The sequence below is a fragment of the Lynx canadensis genome, chromosome E2 (genome assembly GCF_007474595.2).
Source record: "Lynx canadensis isolate LIC74 chromosome E2, mLynCan4.pri.v2, whole genome shotgun sequence".
Taxonomy (NCBI): domain Eukaryota; kingdom Metazoa; phylum Chordata; class Mammalia; order Carnivora; family Felidae; genus Lynx; species Lynx canadensis.
Window position 1 is genome coordinate 14,479,951 of NC_044317.1, and position 14,924 is coordinate 14,494,874.

The following is a 14,924-nucleotide window of genomic DNA, read 5'->3' on the forward strand; positions in this document are numbered from 1 at the left end:
CTGAAACCTAAATCAGCTGTGTAGAAAACCCAGAAGCAAGACTAGAAAGGAAAATTACAGGCATCAGATACTTTTGAAGGTAATGTCAGGTGGAACTGAAAATACAAGAATTGATCGCAAGATCCCAGATTTCCTTCCTCATCATTTGCAACGAGGTATTAGCTACCCATCCTACCTTCCACCACCCTAAAATTAAAGGTTTATTTCCTACTGATGTTGAACTAGAGAGAATCTGAAGTCAGGGGCACCAGGTATGATCTACTAGAAAAGAATTAAGAGAAAGTTTTTATACCGCTTGGTGAGATGCTTCCCAGGCCCCTTTCTCCACAGGCTCTGAGAGGTCCAACAAGCCTATATCCTCAAGGCAGGAGTTTGGAGGGTCCCTCTATGTGAAAACTGTCCCATAGACCTAGATAACAGTTGACAAGCTCTTTCCATATGCAAATAACTTCTAAATAGCATTTATTTGCTTTTTACTGTCCCCCTCTTCAATATGAAAAGCTGGCCACATATTTGAACCTCTTACACTGAAAACTGGAGATCAAAACAAAACAACAAATCAAAAAATAAAAGCTTGGCAGCTCTTTCTGCCCAAGGGTCCTGCTGTCTCTGTACTTTAGTAAAATCACTATATAAATAAATAAAGCTCGGAGGCATCAGAGAAAGGGAGCAGGGGAGGAAAAGGAAACAAACCCTGTAACGTCCTCACAGTTCAGAGGATACTGCATCCATAAAAGAACAGGACACTATGAAAAAAAAAAAAAAACAAGGGCAAACAATTCTTAAAAATTGAAATATAAAGATGAATGCTTCAATTCTAAACCATTTCCAAACCATTTATTGAATTTAGTTCCCAGAAACTAGAAGAAAAAAGATGGAAAAGCAAAACCAAGAAAATCAAAGGATCAGTCTGGTCACTCCAATGTCAAAATGCCAGGAATACCAGAAAAAGAACAGAGAAAAATAGAGAAGAAATTAATAGAAGTCTGTAAGAAAATTTCTCAGAGCTTCAGGACACATTTCCAGATTAAAAGACTCACCTTGAAGAGAGAAAATTCTAAAAACTTTTGAGAGCTGGGGGCATCAAACATCGTTATACATCTTAACAACAACCTGAGAAGCTAGAAAGCAATGGAGCTATACTTTTCAAATTCCGTGAAGACAACTGTTTCCAGACTTGTTAGCCATCAAATGTTATGGCAGAATAACATTTTGAGACATGGAAGGCTTCAAAAAATTTACTACTTTAGCACCGTTTTTACTAATTTTGCACCCTTGCAGTAATTTCCTGGATGATGTGCTCTAGCTTAAATGATAAAGTACAGCAGCAGAGGAAAAATGGGATCGAGGAGAAAGATCCAGCAGAGGAGAGAGGTCAAGATAATCCCTAGGGAGATTCCAGGGTGAGTGCTATAATGCAGATTACCTAGAAGATAACCAATCTTTACTGTACCAAAAGGATGGAGGGCCCTAGAGAGGTCCTTTTATCTTTTAAAGGTTAAAATGAAGGTTACTTGACACTTTTTGAACAGAATGAGATTTTTACTTTTGGAGGAGTTTGGAGATGACTCAGTGATAGATCCATGCAAAACCAAATGGAAAAAAAAGAGGGGGAGGTAATTATAAACTCTAAGGAAAAAGCTGTAGAAGAAAAGAAATTTAACTAATATGTTACATGGCTCATCTTTGAAAAATCATTTATATAGTCACAATTTATGGTTAGTTTAATATTTATTTTCATTATTACTATATTGGGATAAGGAAAGAGAAAAGGTGTGTATGTGTGTGTTAGGGATATGCATTGGATATAAGAAAGTTAAATGTTCATCAGTAGAGGAAAAAAGAAATAGATAATACCTATAACTAAAAATTCATGAAATAGTTAATCATGTTAATTTTTAAATTTCAAAGAACCAGTTTAAAAAGCTGGAAGGAGCTGTCTCTGGGAAAGGCCATGAGGTGGGGAAGAAGAGAGGACTGCTAGTTTTTGCCTTGAACTATTTGACTTTTAATAACTTTAACTTTTTTTGTTTAATGTTTTTATTTTTGAAGGAGAGATAGAGCATGAGTGGGGGAAGAGACAGCATGAGCAGCTCCAGGCTCTGAGCTGTCAGCACAGAGCCCGACGCACGGCTCGAACTCACGAACTGTGAGATCATGATCTGAGCTGAAGTCAGACGCTCAACCAACTGAGCCATCCAGGTGCCCTGATAACTTTGTCTTTTAATGGTATGAAGAAACTGAGCCTTCTCCTGTGATACGCAGGTCAGAGAGAGAGGGGAGAAGAGGTCTTCATACCCATGTTGTTGGACTCCAAAATCAGGGTCCCTGCACACAACAGGTTCACATTAGCAGTGAAGACCACAAATTGCACAAAGAGGCTTTTGGTGCAATGGTCAAGCCAGTGGCTCTGTTCAAGATGCTGCAAAACTCTGGGAAGACGGAGAAGCACGCTACAAGCTACCTTCTCCATTCAACCCTGCAAAGGAGAAAAATGCCCTGGCATCTCCAATATCACCTTCGTACCAGTAGTATGCAAAGCTACATCTCCAAATCTAGTTTACCTATTAAATACTATTACTAATGTTCAAATTGTCACTAGTGTTAGTTAACACTAATATAAACTTAGCTACAAAGATGAAGGTTTTCATAATAGTATTCACACCAAACTTCAATGTTCAAGAAAACATATTTGGCATTTAACATCTAGGGTAGAATTAATTTTACGTCAACTACCTATTACTCTACTCCTTCTACTTCTAAATGTTAAGTGCTGATCTTAACAGCTATTCAGGTTTGAGAGGGGTGGAAATGTCATTATTTGGTTGGCATCGTTGTTGTTTTGTTTAATTTTAGAGAGAGAGAGAGAGCAGGGGAGAGAGAGACTCTTAAGCAGGGAATGTGGAGCCTGACACAGGGCTGGATCCCATGACTTTGGACTCATGACCTGAACTTTGGATTCATGACCTGAATCAGATGCTCAACTGACTGAGCCACCCAGGCGCCCCAGCATCATTCTTTTTGAGTAAATTCTTGCTGTAAATTTAAATGAAGAGATAATTTAAGCTTTTTCATACATAATGACAAAGATTTTTATCACATACACATATAAAACCATTCTACAAATCTCTGGCAATTTAACTTTGAATCTTGGATGATTATGGTTCATAAAGGGCAATGATGCCTCTTAAATTTGAAGATTATAGTTTGCCTAAACTAGAGATACCTGAATTGAAATTGGTAGGTGTTTTTCCAGATGAGAAAAAAAAAAAAATGAGTTTGGGAAAATTGCCAAACCAAAACATACCTACAGTTTGAGGTTGAACAAGGAATTTTCAAACTAAAAGATACATTTCCTTAAAGTCTAAAGTATTTACAAGTGTAGGAGACAACAGAGTAGCATTATAGTGGCTGTAGAAATTACTCAAATGGGTCCTTAATTCTTAATTGCCCTAAGAATGGACAAAAGTGCACATCCTGGTTATCCCTCCAGGCTTCAGCCTTGCTCACCTGGCTGCAGTACTGGAACTTCTTCCAAGTCTCACAACATACCCTCCTCCTGAGTAAATGGCAAATTCCCCTTGGATAGGATAGCCACCCAGTATCTCTTGATCCTGATAACGCCAAATGCTGTCTGACTTTGTGATGTTCCTATCAGGGAAGCCCCCGTTGACTCCACAGTTCTCTGTATCCTCCTGATCTTGTGAGATGGCTTCACTTGTTCTTGGGGAGATACTCCAGTTGGGAGAAGTATGGCACCAGGAACGTGAATGTGATGAAGCAGAACATTGCCCAAAAGAAAGGAGTTCCCATCAGTAATAAATCCTAATGAAAGAGTACAAGAAACTGTTTTTAAAAATACTTCAAATTAGTAACAGAAAATGCCCTTTTTGGTATTTTAAAAAACAGAATTTGGAATTTCTGCTCATGCAGCCGGACAAGAAAATGACTGAAAGCCGTCAGTAAGATGGTGAAACAGGAGGCCCTCTGCTTGCGTCTGCTCTTAGCAACAATAATTTGGCAACCATTCTCAGGAAAAAAAGTATGTTTGTGGGAGCCTTGGGATCCAAAGGTAGGGAGTTGTGAAACCCCAGTGGAGTCCAAGACTGACAAAAGGCCATTCTGAGAAGGCAGGTCCGTGCCCAGGTGGCTGGCTCACAAACTGTGGTCCTGACGACAGACTCAGAAATAGCTTTGTCCCCCTGTGCACTTGGCTACAGCACCTTTCGGTCTTGGTCCTGCCACCAGCACCATGCACCAGGAGACTCCTGCCTGTGTCTTGGATAATAGGCCTGCAGACCTCAGTCCTGACTGTGGACCATGAAACAGCTTGTGACCCAGTGCCAGTCCCTCTCAGCCACAGTTCAAAGGTTCCTGGAGACAGACTCACCAAACTCACTGGAATGGCCCTCAACCAGACTCCAGCCCCTCCTGGCTGTAGAACATGAGCAGTCCTGCCAGTCCAGAGACCTGCTGGGGGACACACCCGTTAATGCCCCTGGAGACAAGCCTAGCAACCATGTCTGAGTTTAGATCCTGAAACTTCCTTCTAACTTGGCTCCAGGCCATCCCAGCCATTGTCAGGAAGCCATCCCGCCCACTGTGGGATCGGGTGGGGGACACACTCATCCATCCCTCCAGAACCAGGTCTGTAGACACTGGTCCTGGCTGTGGATCCTGAAGAGCCCTGGGAGGTGGTTCCAGTCCTTCTCAGCCACAGTCCAGGGCCCATCTCACCTGCCCAGGGACCCAGCAGGAGCCCTTCCAGGAATCTGGTGGGAGCCACACTCATTCTTGCACCTGGTAATAGGCTTGCTATATGCCAACTCTGAAGCAGACCCTTGTCCCAGTGCTAGTCCTAGTGAACAAGGTTCTGGAGTAAGTCCTGTTCACCCAGAGACCAGATAGAATCCACACCCACCTAAGCCTCTGGTAACAGGCCCACAAATTTTGGACCCCATTGCAGATTAACAATAGCCACAAGACATGGCTCCATCCCAACTCAACTGAGATTCTGGAGGTAATCTCATTAGCCTTGGGAAACGACAGAAGAAGGTCTTTACTTGCCAAAAACAGTCTGGAAAGACTGGAAAATATGTTTGCTCTTTCAAGTGCACAAATACCAACTCAAAGCTATATGGGTCACAAAGAATGACTCCAAAGAAATGAAGATCTATGAACTGCCTCACGAGAATTTAAAATAATCATCTTAAAGAAACTCAGTGGAATACATGACAAAACAAATAAATGAAATTAGGAAAACAATGCATGAACAAAATGGTAATTTTAAGTTTATTTTGAGAGAGAAAGAGCAAGTGTGCATGTGAGCAGGGGAGGCACAGCAAGAGGGGGAGAAAGAATCCCAAGCAAGCTCTGCACTGTCAGCGCAGAGCTTGACGCAGGGCTCGAACTCATGAACCATGAAATCATGACCTGAGCTGAAATCAAGAGTTGGATGCTCAACCAATTGAGCCACCAAGGTACCCCCCAAATGGTAATTTTAATAAAGAAGTAGAAACCACAAAAGAGAACTAAACAAATTCTGGAGCTGAATAATACAGTAATAGAAATGAAAAATTCAATACAAAGCTTCAACATCAGACTTGATCATACAGAAGAAAGAATCAGTAAATTTGAAGATAAGTCATTTGAAATTAGCCAGTTCAAGGAACAAAAAGAAAAATGATGACAAAGAATGAAGAAAGCCAATGAGAATTCTGGACATTGTGAAAAGAACAAATATACATATTATGGGAACCCCAGAAAGAGGAGAGAGAGAAAGAGGCAGAAAACTTATTTCAAGAAATAATAAATGAAAACTTAAAGATATTGGGGCGCCTGGGTGGCGCAGTCGGTTAAGCGTCCAACTTCAGCCAGGTCACGATCTCGCGGTCCGTGAGTTCGAGCCCTGCGTCAGGCTCTGGGCTGATGTCTCAGAGCCTGGAGCCTGTTTCCGATTCTGTGTCTCCCTCTCTCTCTCTGCCCCTCCCCCGTTCATGCTCTGTCTCTCTCTGTCCCAAAAATAAATAAACGTTGAAAAAAATAAATAAACAAATGTTTAAAAAACAAAAAAAGAAAAAAGAAAACTTAAAGATATAAACGTGTGGGTACATGAAGCTCAAAGGACCCCCCAAGTCAGATCAACCCAAAGAAGCTTATCCTGAGACACATAATAATCAAACTGTTAAAACTCAAAGCTTGAGAATTCTGAAAACAGCAAGAGAAAAAATAACTTTACACGCACAAAGAAACCCCCACAGTCTATCAGATTTCTTAGCAGAAACCTTGCAGGCTAGAGGGAGCAGAATGACATATTCAAAGTGCTGAAAGAAAACAAAAAACTGACAACCAAAGCCACTAAACCCAACAAAACTGTCCTTTGGAAGTGAAGGAGTGATAAAACCATTCCGAGACTCACACAAGATTAGGGTAGCTCATCACCACCAGATCAGTCTTACAAGAAATGCTAGAGGGAATTCTTCAAGTTGAAAGGAAATGATGCTATGTAACAAAAGGAAAGTATACAACTCGCTGGTAAAGGTAAATACATAGTCTAATTCAGAATATGGTAATAATATAATGGTTTATAAATCACTTTTATCCCTAGTATAAAAGTTAGAAGACAACAGTATTAAACATAACTACCACTGCAATAATTGGTTGCTGGATGACAATATAAAAAGAAGTGTGACATCAATTGCATAAAGTGCAGGGGAAGGAGAAGAAAAAGTATAGAGGGTTTCTCTTTCTTTTTTTCCCCAATATACAGGCAGCACAATCTTGTTTATTTTTATTTATTTTTTAAGTAATCTCTATGCCCAGCAGGGGCTTGAACTCACAACCCTGAGATTAAGAGTAGCATGCACTACTGACTGAGCCTGCCAGGTGCCCCAAAGTATAGAGTTTTGTATGTGATTGAACATAAGTTGTTATCAGGTTATAGGATGTTTCATGTAAACCTAATGGTAACCATAAAGCAAAATCTATATAGATAGATACAAAAAAAGATATAGGGAAGGGAATTAAAGCATACCACTACAAAAAATAAATAACAAAGGAAGATAGTAAGAGAGGGAAAAAGGAACAAAGGAGCTGAGAAATAATCAGAAAACAATAAAATGGCAACAGTAAGTTCTTATCAATAATTACTTTAAATGTTGAGAATAAATTCTTCAGTCAAAAGACAGAATGATTGAGTCTGGTAAAAATACAAGATCCAATAATATACTGCCTATAAGAGACTCACTTTAGTTTTAGGTACACACCACAGGTTGAAAATGAAGGTGTGGAAAAAAGATATTTCATGCAAATGGTAACCAAAAGAGACCAGAAGTAGCTCTAACTTATAACAGATAAAATAGAATTTCATTTAAACTCGGGCACAACATGGGGCGCCTGGGTTGCTCAGTCGGTTAAGCGTCCGACTTCAGCTCAGGTCATGATCTCACGGTCTGTGAGTTCGAGCCCCGTGTCGGGCTCTGTGCTGACAGCTCAGAGCCTGGAGCCCATTTCAGATTCTGTGTCTCCCTCTCTCTCTGCCCCTCCCCTGTTCATGCTCTGTCTCTCTCTGTCTCAAAAATAAATAAACATTAAAAAAAAAATAAAAAAAAAATAAAAAAAATAAACTCGGGCACAACAGACAAGGAAGGTCACTTGTGATAAAATGATAAAGGGCTCACTTCATAAAGTGAACAAAACAATTATAAATATATATGCACCCAACATTGGAACACCTAAATATTTAAAGCAAATGTTAACTGAAGGAAGAAATAGACAGCAATACAATAATAGTAGGGGACTTCAACAACCCACTTTTAACAATGGGTAGATCATCTAGACAGAAAATCATTAAGGCAACAGCAGACTAGTTACCACTGTGGACCAAATGGACCAAACAGATCTATTCAAAACACTCCATTCAACCAGAATACTTGTTCTTCTCAAGTGCACATGGAACATTCTCCAGTATACATCCTAAGTGGGGCCACAAAGCAAGTCTTAACAAATTTAAAGATTGAAAGCATGTATATCAAGTATCTTCTCTGACCATAATGGTATGAAACTAGAAATCAATAACATGAGGCAAACTGGAAAATTCACATATACACAAAATTAAACAATACAGTTCAGAACAACAAATGGGTTAAATGAGAAATCAAAGGGAAATTATAAAGTACCTTGAGACAAATAAAAATGGAAGTATAAATGTTGTAGAGAGGTCCTAAAGGTGCGATGACGAGAGAATTGGAAAGCAGGGGCTGAGACTGTCCAGGAGCTGAAGCAGCGGTCCCCTGGCTCAAGCCTCTTTTATTTTTGCAAATTGTCTGATAACAGCAAGCACATACAACGTAGTATTTGGCATCCTGACCGGTCCTGCACCTGCAGCGTATTCCATACCAGGTCATGAGTACATCTGGTGCCAGACAAAACATTCTTATCCCAGGCCTGGTGCCCATATGATATCCTTCTGGAGAGAACATGCAGTCCCAATGGCTTTCCACCTGGGAATGGAACTGCTTTTAGTTCCTTGCCGCTCTGTCCCTTTCCTTCAGGACATTCTTTTTTTTTTTTTTTTTTTTTTAATTTTTTTTTAACATTTATTTATTTTTGAGACAGAGAGAGACTGAGCATGAACGGGGGAGGGTCAGAGAGAGGGAGACACAGACTCTGAAACAGGCTCCGGGCTCTGAGCTGTCAGCACAGGGGCCCGATGCGGGGCTCGAACTCACGGACCGCGAGATCGTGACCTGAGCCGAAGTCGGCGCTCAACCGACTGAGCCACCCAGGCGCCCCCCTTCAGGACATTCTTACGGTGCCTCCAGCTTCTTGTTCTCCAACAAAATGTCATGCCACACTTACGGGATGCAGCAAAAGCAGTCCTAAAGTGGAAAGTTTATAGTAATAAACACCTACTTTATGAAAAAGGAAAGATCTCAAACAAACAAGCTAACTTAAGTCTTCAAGGAACTAGTAAAAGAAGAACAAACTAAGTCCAAGGTTAGCAGAAGGAAGGAAACAATAAAGAGCTGAAATAAATGAAATAAATACTAGAAAAATAGAAAAAAAAAACAATGTTTTTTTGAAAGATAAACAAAACTGACAAGCCTTTAGACTGACCAAGAAAAAAGAGGATTCAAATAAATAAATTAATGAAAGAGGAGACATTAACATTGGTATCACAGAAAAATAAAGGATTACAAGAGACACTATGAACAACTGTATGCCAACAAACTGGACAACTTGGAAGAAATGGATAAATCCCTAGAAACACACAACTTATCGAGACTAAATAATGATGAAACAAAAAATCTGAACAGACTAATAACGAGTAAGGAGATTGAAGCATAAAACAAAAAACCGCCCAACAAAGACAAACCTAGGACCAGACAGCATCATGGATGAACTCTACCAAACATTTAAAGAATTAACATCAATCCTTTTCAAATTCTTCCAAAAAATTAAAGAGGAGGGAGCAGTTCAAAATTCACTTTATGAGGCCAACAATGCCCTCATACCAAAGCCTACAGGAAAAGAAAATCACAGGCCAATATCGTTCATGAACACAAATGCAAAAAAATCCTCAACAAAATGCTAGCACATGAAGTTCAAAAATACATTAAAAAAAATAAAACATACATTGCGGGGCACCTGAGGAGCTTGGTCAGTTAAGTGTCTGATTCTTAATCTCCACTCAGGTCTTGATCTCAGGGTTTTGAGTTCAAACCCCACTTTAGGTGCCACGCTGGATGTGAAGCCTACTTACAAAAAAATCATACATTGCAACCAAATTGGATTTATCCCTGGGATGCAAGGATGATTCAACATAAACAATTCAATAAACATGGTATACCACATTAGCAGAATAAAGGATTAAAATCATGTGATGATCTCAATAGATGCAGAAAGAGCGTTTGACAAAATTCAACATCCTTTTGCGATAAAAACTGTCAACAAATTAGGCATAGAAGCAATGTACCTCAACATAATAAAGACCATGTATGTCAAACCCAAAGCTAACATCATAACTGTAAAAAGCTTAAAAGCTTTTCCTCTAAGATCAAGAATAAGACATGGGTGCCTACTCTTGCACTTCTATTCAACATACTATAGGAAGTCCTAGCCAAAGAAATTAGGTAAGAAAAAGAAATGAAAAGAATCCAGATAGGAAAGGACAAACTTAATTGTCTGTTTAAAGATAATATGATCTTATACAAAGAAAATCCCATAGATCCCACCAAAACAAAAACAAATACAAACCTGTAAAACCTATAAATGAGTTTAGTAAAGTTATAGGATATAAAATCAATACACACAAATCAGTTGTTGCATTTGGTTACACAATGAACTACCCGAAAAAGAAATCAAGAAAACAATCTCACTTACAAGAACATCAGAAATAATAAGATACTTTGGAATAGATTCAACTGAGAAACTGAAAGATACAAAGTATAAGACACTGATGAAAGAAATGAAAAAGACACAAATAAAATGGAAAGATATCCCATGTTTATGGATTGGAAGATTATTGTTAAAATGTCTGCACTACCCAAAGTGATCTACAAATTCAGTGTAATCCCTATCAAAATTTCAAAGCACTTTTCACAGAAATAGAAAAAATAATCCTAAAATTTATATGGAATCACCAAATATGCCAAATAGCCAAAGGAATCTTGAGAAAGAAAGCAAAGCTGGAGGCATCACATTTCCTAATGTCAAACTACAGTATAAAAGCTATAGCATGGCATAAAAACAGACACATAGAACAATGGAATAGAATAGAAACCCCAGAACTAGACCCACAAACGTATGGCCAACTCATCTTTGACAAAGCAGGAAAGAACATCCAATGGAAAAAAGACAGTCTCTTTAACAAATGGTGCTGGGAGAACTGGACAGCAACATGCAGAAGGTTGAAACTAGACCACTTTCTCACACCATTCACAAAAATAAACTCAAAATGGATAAAGGACCTGAATGTGAGACAGGAAACCATCAAAACCTTAGAGGAGAAAGCAGGAAAAGAACTCTCTGACCTCAGCCATAGCAATCTCTTACTCGACACATCCCCAAGGGAATTAAAAGCAAAAATGAATTACTGGGACCTTATGAAGATAAAAAGCTTCTGCACAGCAAAGGAAACAACCAACAAAACTAAAAAGCAACCAACGGAATGGGAAAAGATATTTGCAAATGACATATCGGACAAAGGGCTAGTATCCAAAATCTATGAAGAGCGCACCAAACTCCACACCCGAAAAACAAATAACCCAGTGAAGAAATGGGCAGAAAACATGAATAGACACTTCTCTAAAGAAGACATCCAGATGGCCAACAGGCACATGAAAAGATGTTCAACGTCGCTCCGTATCAGGGAAATACAAATCAAAACCACACTCAGATATCACCTCACGCCAGTCAGAGTGGCCAAAATGAACAAATCAGGAGACCATAGATGCTGGAGAGGATGTGGAGAAACGGGAACCCTCTTGCACTGTTGGTGGGAATGCAAATTGGTGCAGCCACTCTGGAAAACAGTGTGGAGGTTCCTCAGAAAATTAAAAATAGACCTACCCTATGACCCAGCAATAGCACTGCTAGGAATTTACCCAAGGGACACAGGAGTACTGATGCAGAGGGGCACTTGTACCCCAATGTTTATAGCAGCACTCTCAACAATAGCCAAATTACAGAAAGAGCCTAAATGTCCATCAACTGATGAATGGATAAAGAAATTGTGGTTTATATACACAATGGAGTACTACAGGGCAATGAGAAAGAACGAAATATGGCCCTTTGTAGCAACGTGGATGGAACTGGAGAGTGTGATGCTAAGTGAAATAAGCCATACAGAGAAAGACAGATAGCATATGTTTTCACTCTTATGTGGATCCTGAGAAACTTAACAGAAATCCATGGGGGAGGGGAAGGAAAAAAAAAAAAAAGAGGTTAGAGTGGGAGAGAGCCAAAGCATAAGAGAGTCTTAAAAACTGAGAACAAACTGAGGGTTGATGGGGGGTGGGAGGGAGGGGAGGGTGGGTGATGGGTATTGAGGAGGGCACCTTTTGGGATGAGCACTGGGTGTTGTATGGAAACCATTTTGACAATAAATTTCATATACTGAAAAAAAAATAAATGAGCACTTTGGAAAATAATTCTCCCAGGGAAAAAAAATAAAAAAATAAAAGCTATAGCAATCAAAATCATGTGATACTGACATGAAACAGACACAGAATGATGGAACTGAACAGAGAGCCCAGAATCACCTCATGCACATACAGCCAATGAATCTATGAGAAGCGTGCCAAGTACAGACAATAGGGAAAAGATGGTCTCTTCAACAAATGGTTCTGGAAAAACTGGGTATCTATATGCCAAAGAATGAAACTGGACCCTTTTCTTATGCCACATACAACAATCCATTCCAAAAGTATTACCAACTTAACTCTGAGACCTGAAACTGTAAACTCCTAGAAGAAAACAGGGGCAAAGTTCCTTGATGCAGGTCTTGGCAATTCTTTGACTAGGACATCAAAAGCAAAAACAAAACAAAACAAAACCAAGAGGGACTACAACAAACTAAAAAGTTCCTGCACAGTGAAGGAAACCACCAAACCACGATGAAATGGGAGGAAATATTTGCAAATTATGTATCTGGTAAGGGGTCAATAACCATAATACACAAGGAACTCATACAACTAAATACCAAACAAACAAACTTAAATGACTGATTAAAAAATGGTCAGGGGCACCTGGGTGGCTCAGTCAGTTAAGCATCTGACTTTGGCTCAGGTCATGATCTTGTGGTTTGTGAGTTCAAGCCCCACATGGGTCTCTCTGCTGTCAGCGTGGAGCCTACTTCAGATCCTCTGTCCTGCTGCCCACTGCTCCTCCCCTGCTTGTGCTCTCTCTCTCACACAAAAATAAACATCAAAAAAAATTTTTTTAAATGGGCAAAGGACTTGAATATACATTTTTATCAAGAAAAAAAGTGGCTAACAGTATATGTAAAAATCACTAACCAAAACCACAATGAAGTATCACCTCAGACCTATTCAGATGTTGTGGGTTTTTTTTTGTTTTTTTTGTTTTTTTTTTTGTTGTAAGTAGACTCCACTCCCAGCGCAGAGCCCAATGCAGGGCTTGAACTTACAACCCTGAGTTCAAGACCTGAGCTGAGATCAAGAGTCAGATGCTTAACCAATTGAGCCACTCAGGGACCTCGTGATGGGCTTTTATCTAGAAGATGAGATACTGAGCGTTGGTGAAGGTGTGAAGAAGGGAACTCTGTGCACGGCTGCTGGGAATGGAAATTGGTGCCATCATTATGAAAACAGCATGGGGTTCCTTAAAAAATTAAAAACAGAACTACCATGTGATCCAGCAACCTCACTCCTGTGTATATATTGAAAGGAAATGAAGTTAATATCTTGGAGAGATATTTGCACTCCCATGTTCATTGCAGCATTATTCATAATAGCCAAGATATGGAAACAATCTAGGTGTATGTCAGTGGGTTACTGTATAAAGAAAATGTGACACACGCAAAGAAAATCTTATTATTTGCTACCACATGATGAATATGGAGGACATTATGCAAGGCAGAATAAGCCACACAGAAAAAGATAAATACTGTATGATTTCACTTACATGTGCAATCTAAAAAAGTCAAATGCATAGACCAGAGAGTAAAATGATGGTTAGCAGGTGCTGGGGAGAGGGAAGGGAAAATGGGGAGATATTGGCCAAAGTGTACAAACTTTCAGTTTTATTTAAAATGAATAATTTTGGGGGTGCCTGGGTGGCTCAGTCAGTTAAGCGTCCAACTTCGGCTCAGGTCATGATCTCGCAGTTCGTGAGTTCAAGCCCCGCATCGGGCTCTGTGCTGACAGCTCAGAGCCTGGAGCCTGTTTCAGATTCTGTGTCTCCCTCTCTCTCTCACCCTCCTCTGTTCATGCTCTGTCTCTCTCTGTCTCAAAAATAAATAAACGTTAAAAAAAATTTTTTTTTAAATGAATAATTTTGGAGATCTCATGTACTGCATAATCATTATAGTTAATAGTACTATATTGTATACTTGAAAGTTGCTAAGAGAATACATCTTTATGTGTTCTTAGCATACCAAAACCAAAATTGGGGCACCTGGCGGGCCCAGTAGGAGCATGTGACTCTTGATCTTGGGGTTGTGGGTTTGAGCCCCACGTTGAATACAGAGATTACTTAAAAAAAAAATCTCAGAGGCACCTGAGTGGCTTAGTTGGTTAAGCATCCAACTCTTGGTTTTGGGTCAGGTCATGATCTCACAGGTTCCTGACTTCAAGCCCCTGTTAGGCTCCCCACTGACAGTGCAGAGCCTGCTTGGAATTCTCTCCCTCCCTCTATCTCTGTCCCTTCTCCACTCACTGTCTCTCTCTCTCAAAATAAATAAACTTAAAAAAAATAAAATCTAAAAAAAAATGCAAAACACTTAACTTTGCGATATGATGAATATGTTAATTAGCTTGACTGTGGTAAATATTTTACAATGTATTCATATATCAAAACATCACATTGTACCTTGGACACATACAAATTTACTTGTCAATTATACCTCAGTAAAGCTGGGGAAAAAGAATCAACTGAAAAACTACTACTTACAAAAAGATAATGGAGAGCCACCGGATAATGTATGGAATTGTGGAATCACTGTATCATATACATGAAACTAATATAACCTTATATGTTAACTAACTGGAATATTTTAAAATAAAGAAAAAAGAGAACTCAGCAAGGTGGTTGGGTGCTAATATACAGAAATCAACAGCCTTCATACATCCAAACAATATTTACTTAAATGGTAAAGACAGATAAAATATCTCACTCATAATAGCTACACAAAGATAAAATAAACCTAACAAGAGATTTGGACTATTAATGAGGGATCCATG

General features: G+C 39.3%; 1 protein-coding gene across 1 annotated transcript in view; it reads right to left on the reverse strand.

Annotated features, from left to right (window-relative positions):
* Positions 1-14,924, reverse strand: part of PKD1L3 (polycystin 1 like 3, transient receptor potential channel interacting) — an 80,584-nt gene that overhangs the window by 6,379 nt on the left and 59,281 nt on the right. Inside the window, 2 exon segments of the mRNA XM_032591436.1 lie at positions 2,299-2,432; positions 3,511-3,723. Of these exon segments, the coding sequence (XP_032447327.1) occupies positions 2,299-2,432; positions 3,511-3,723 (347 nt within the window).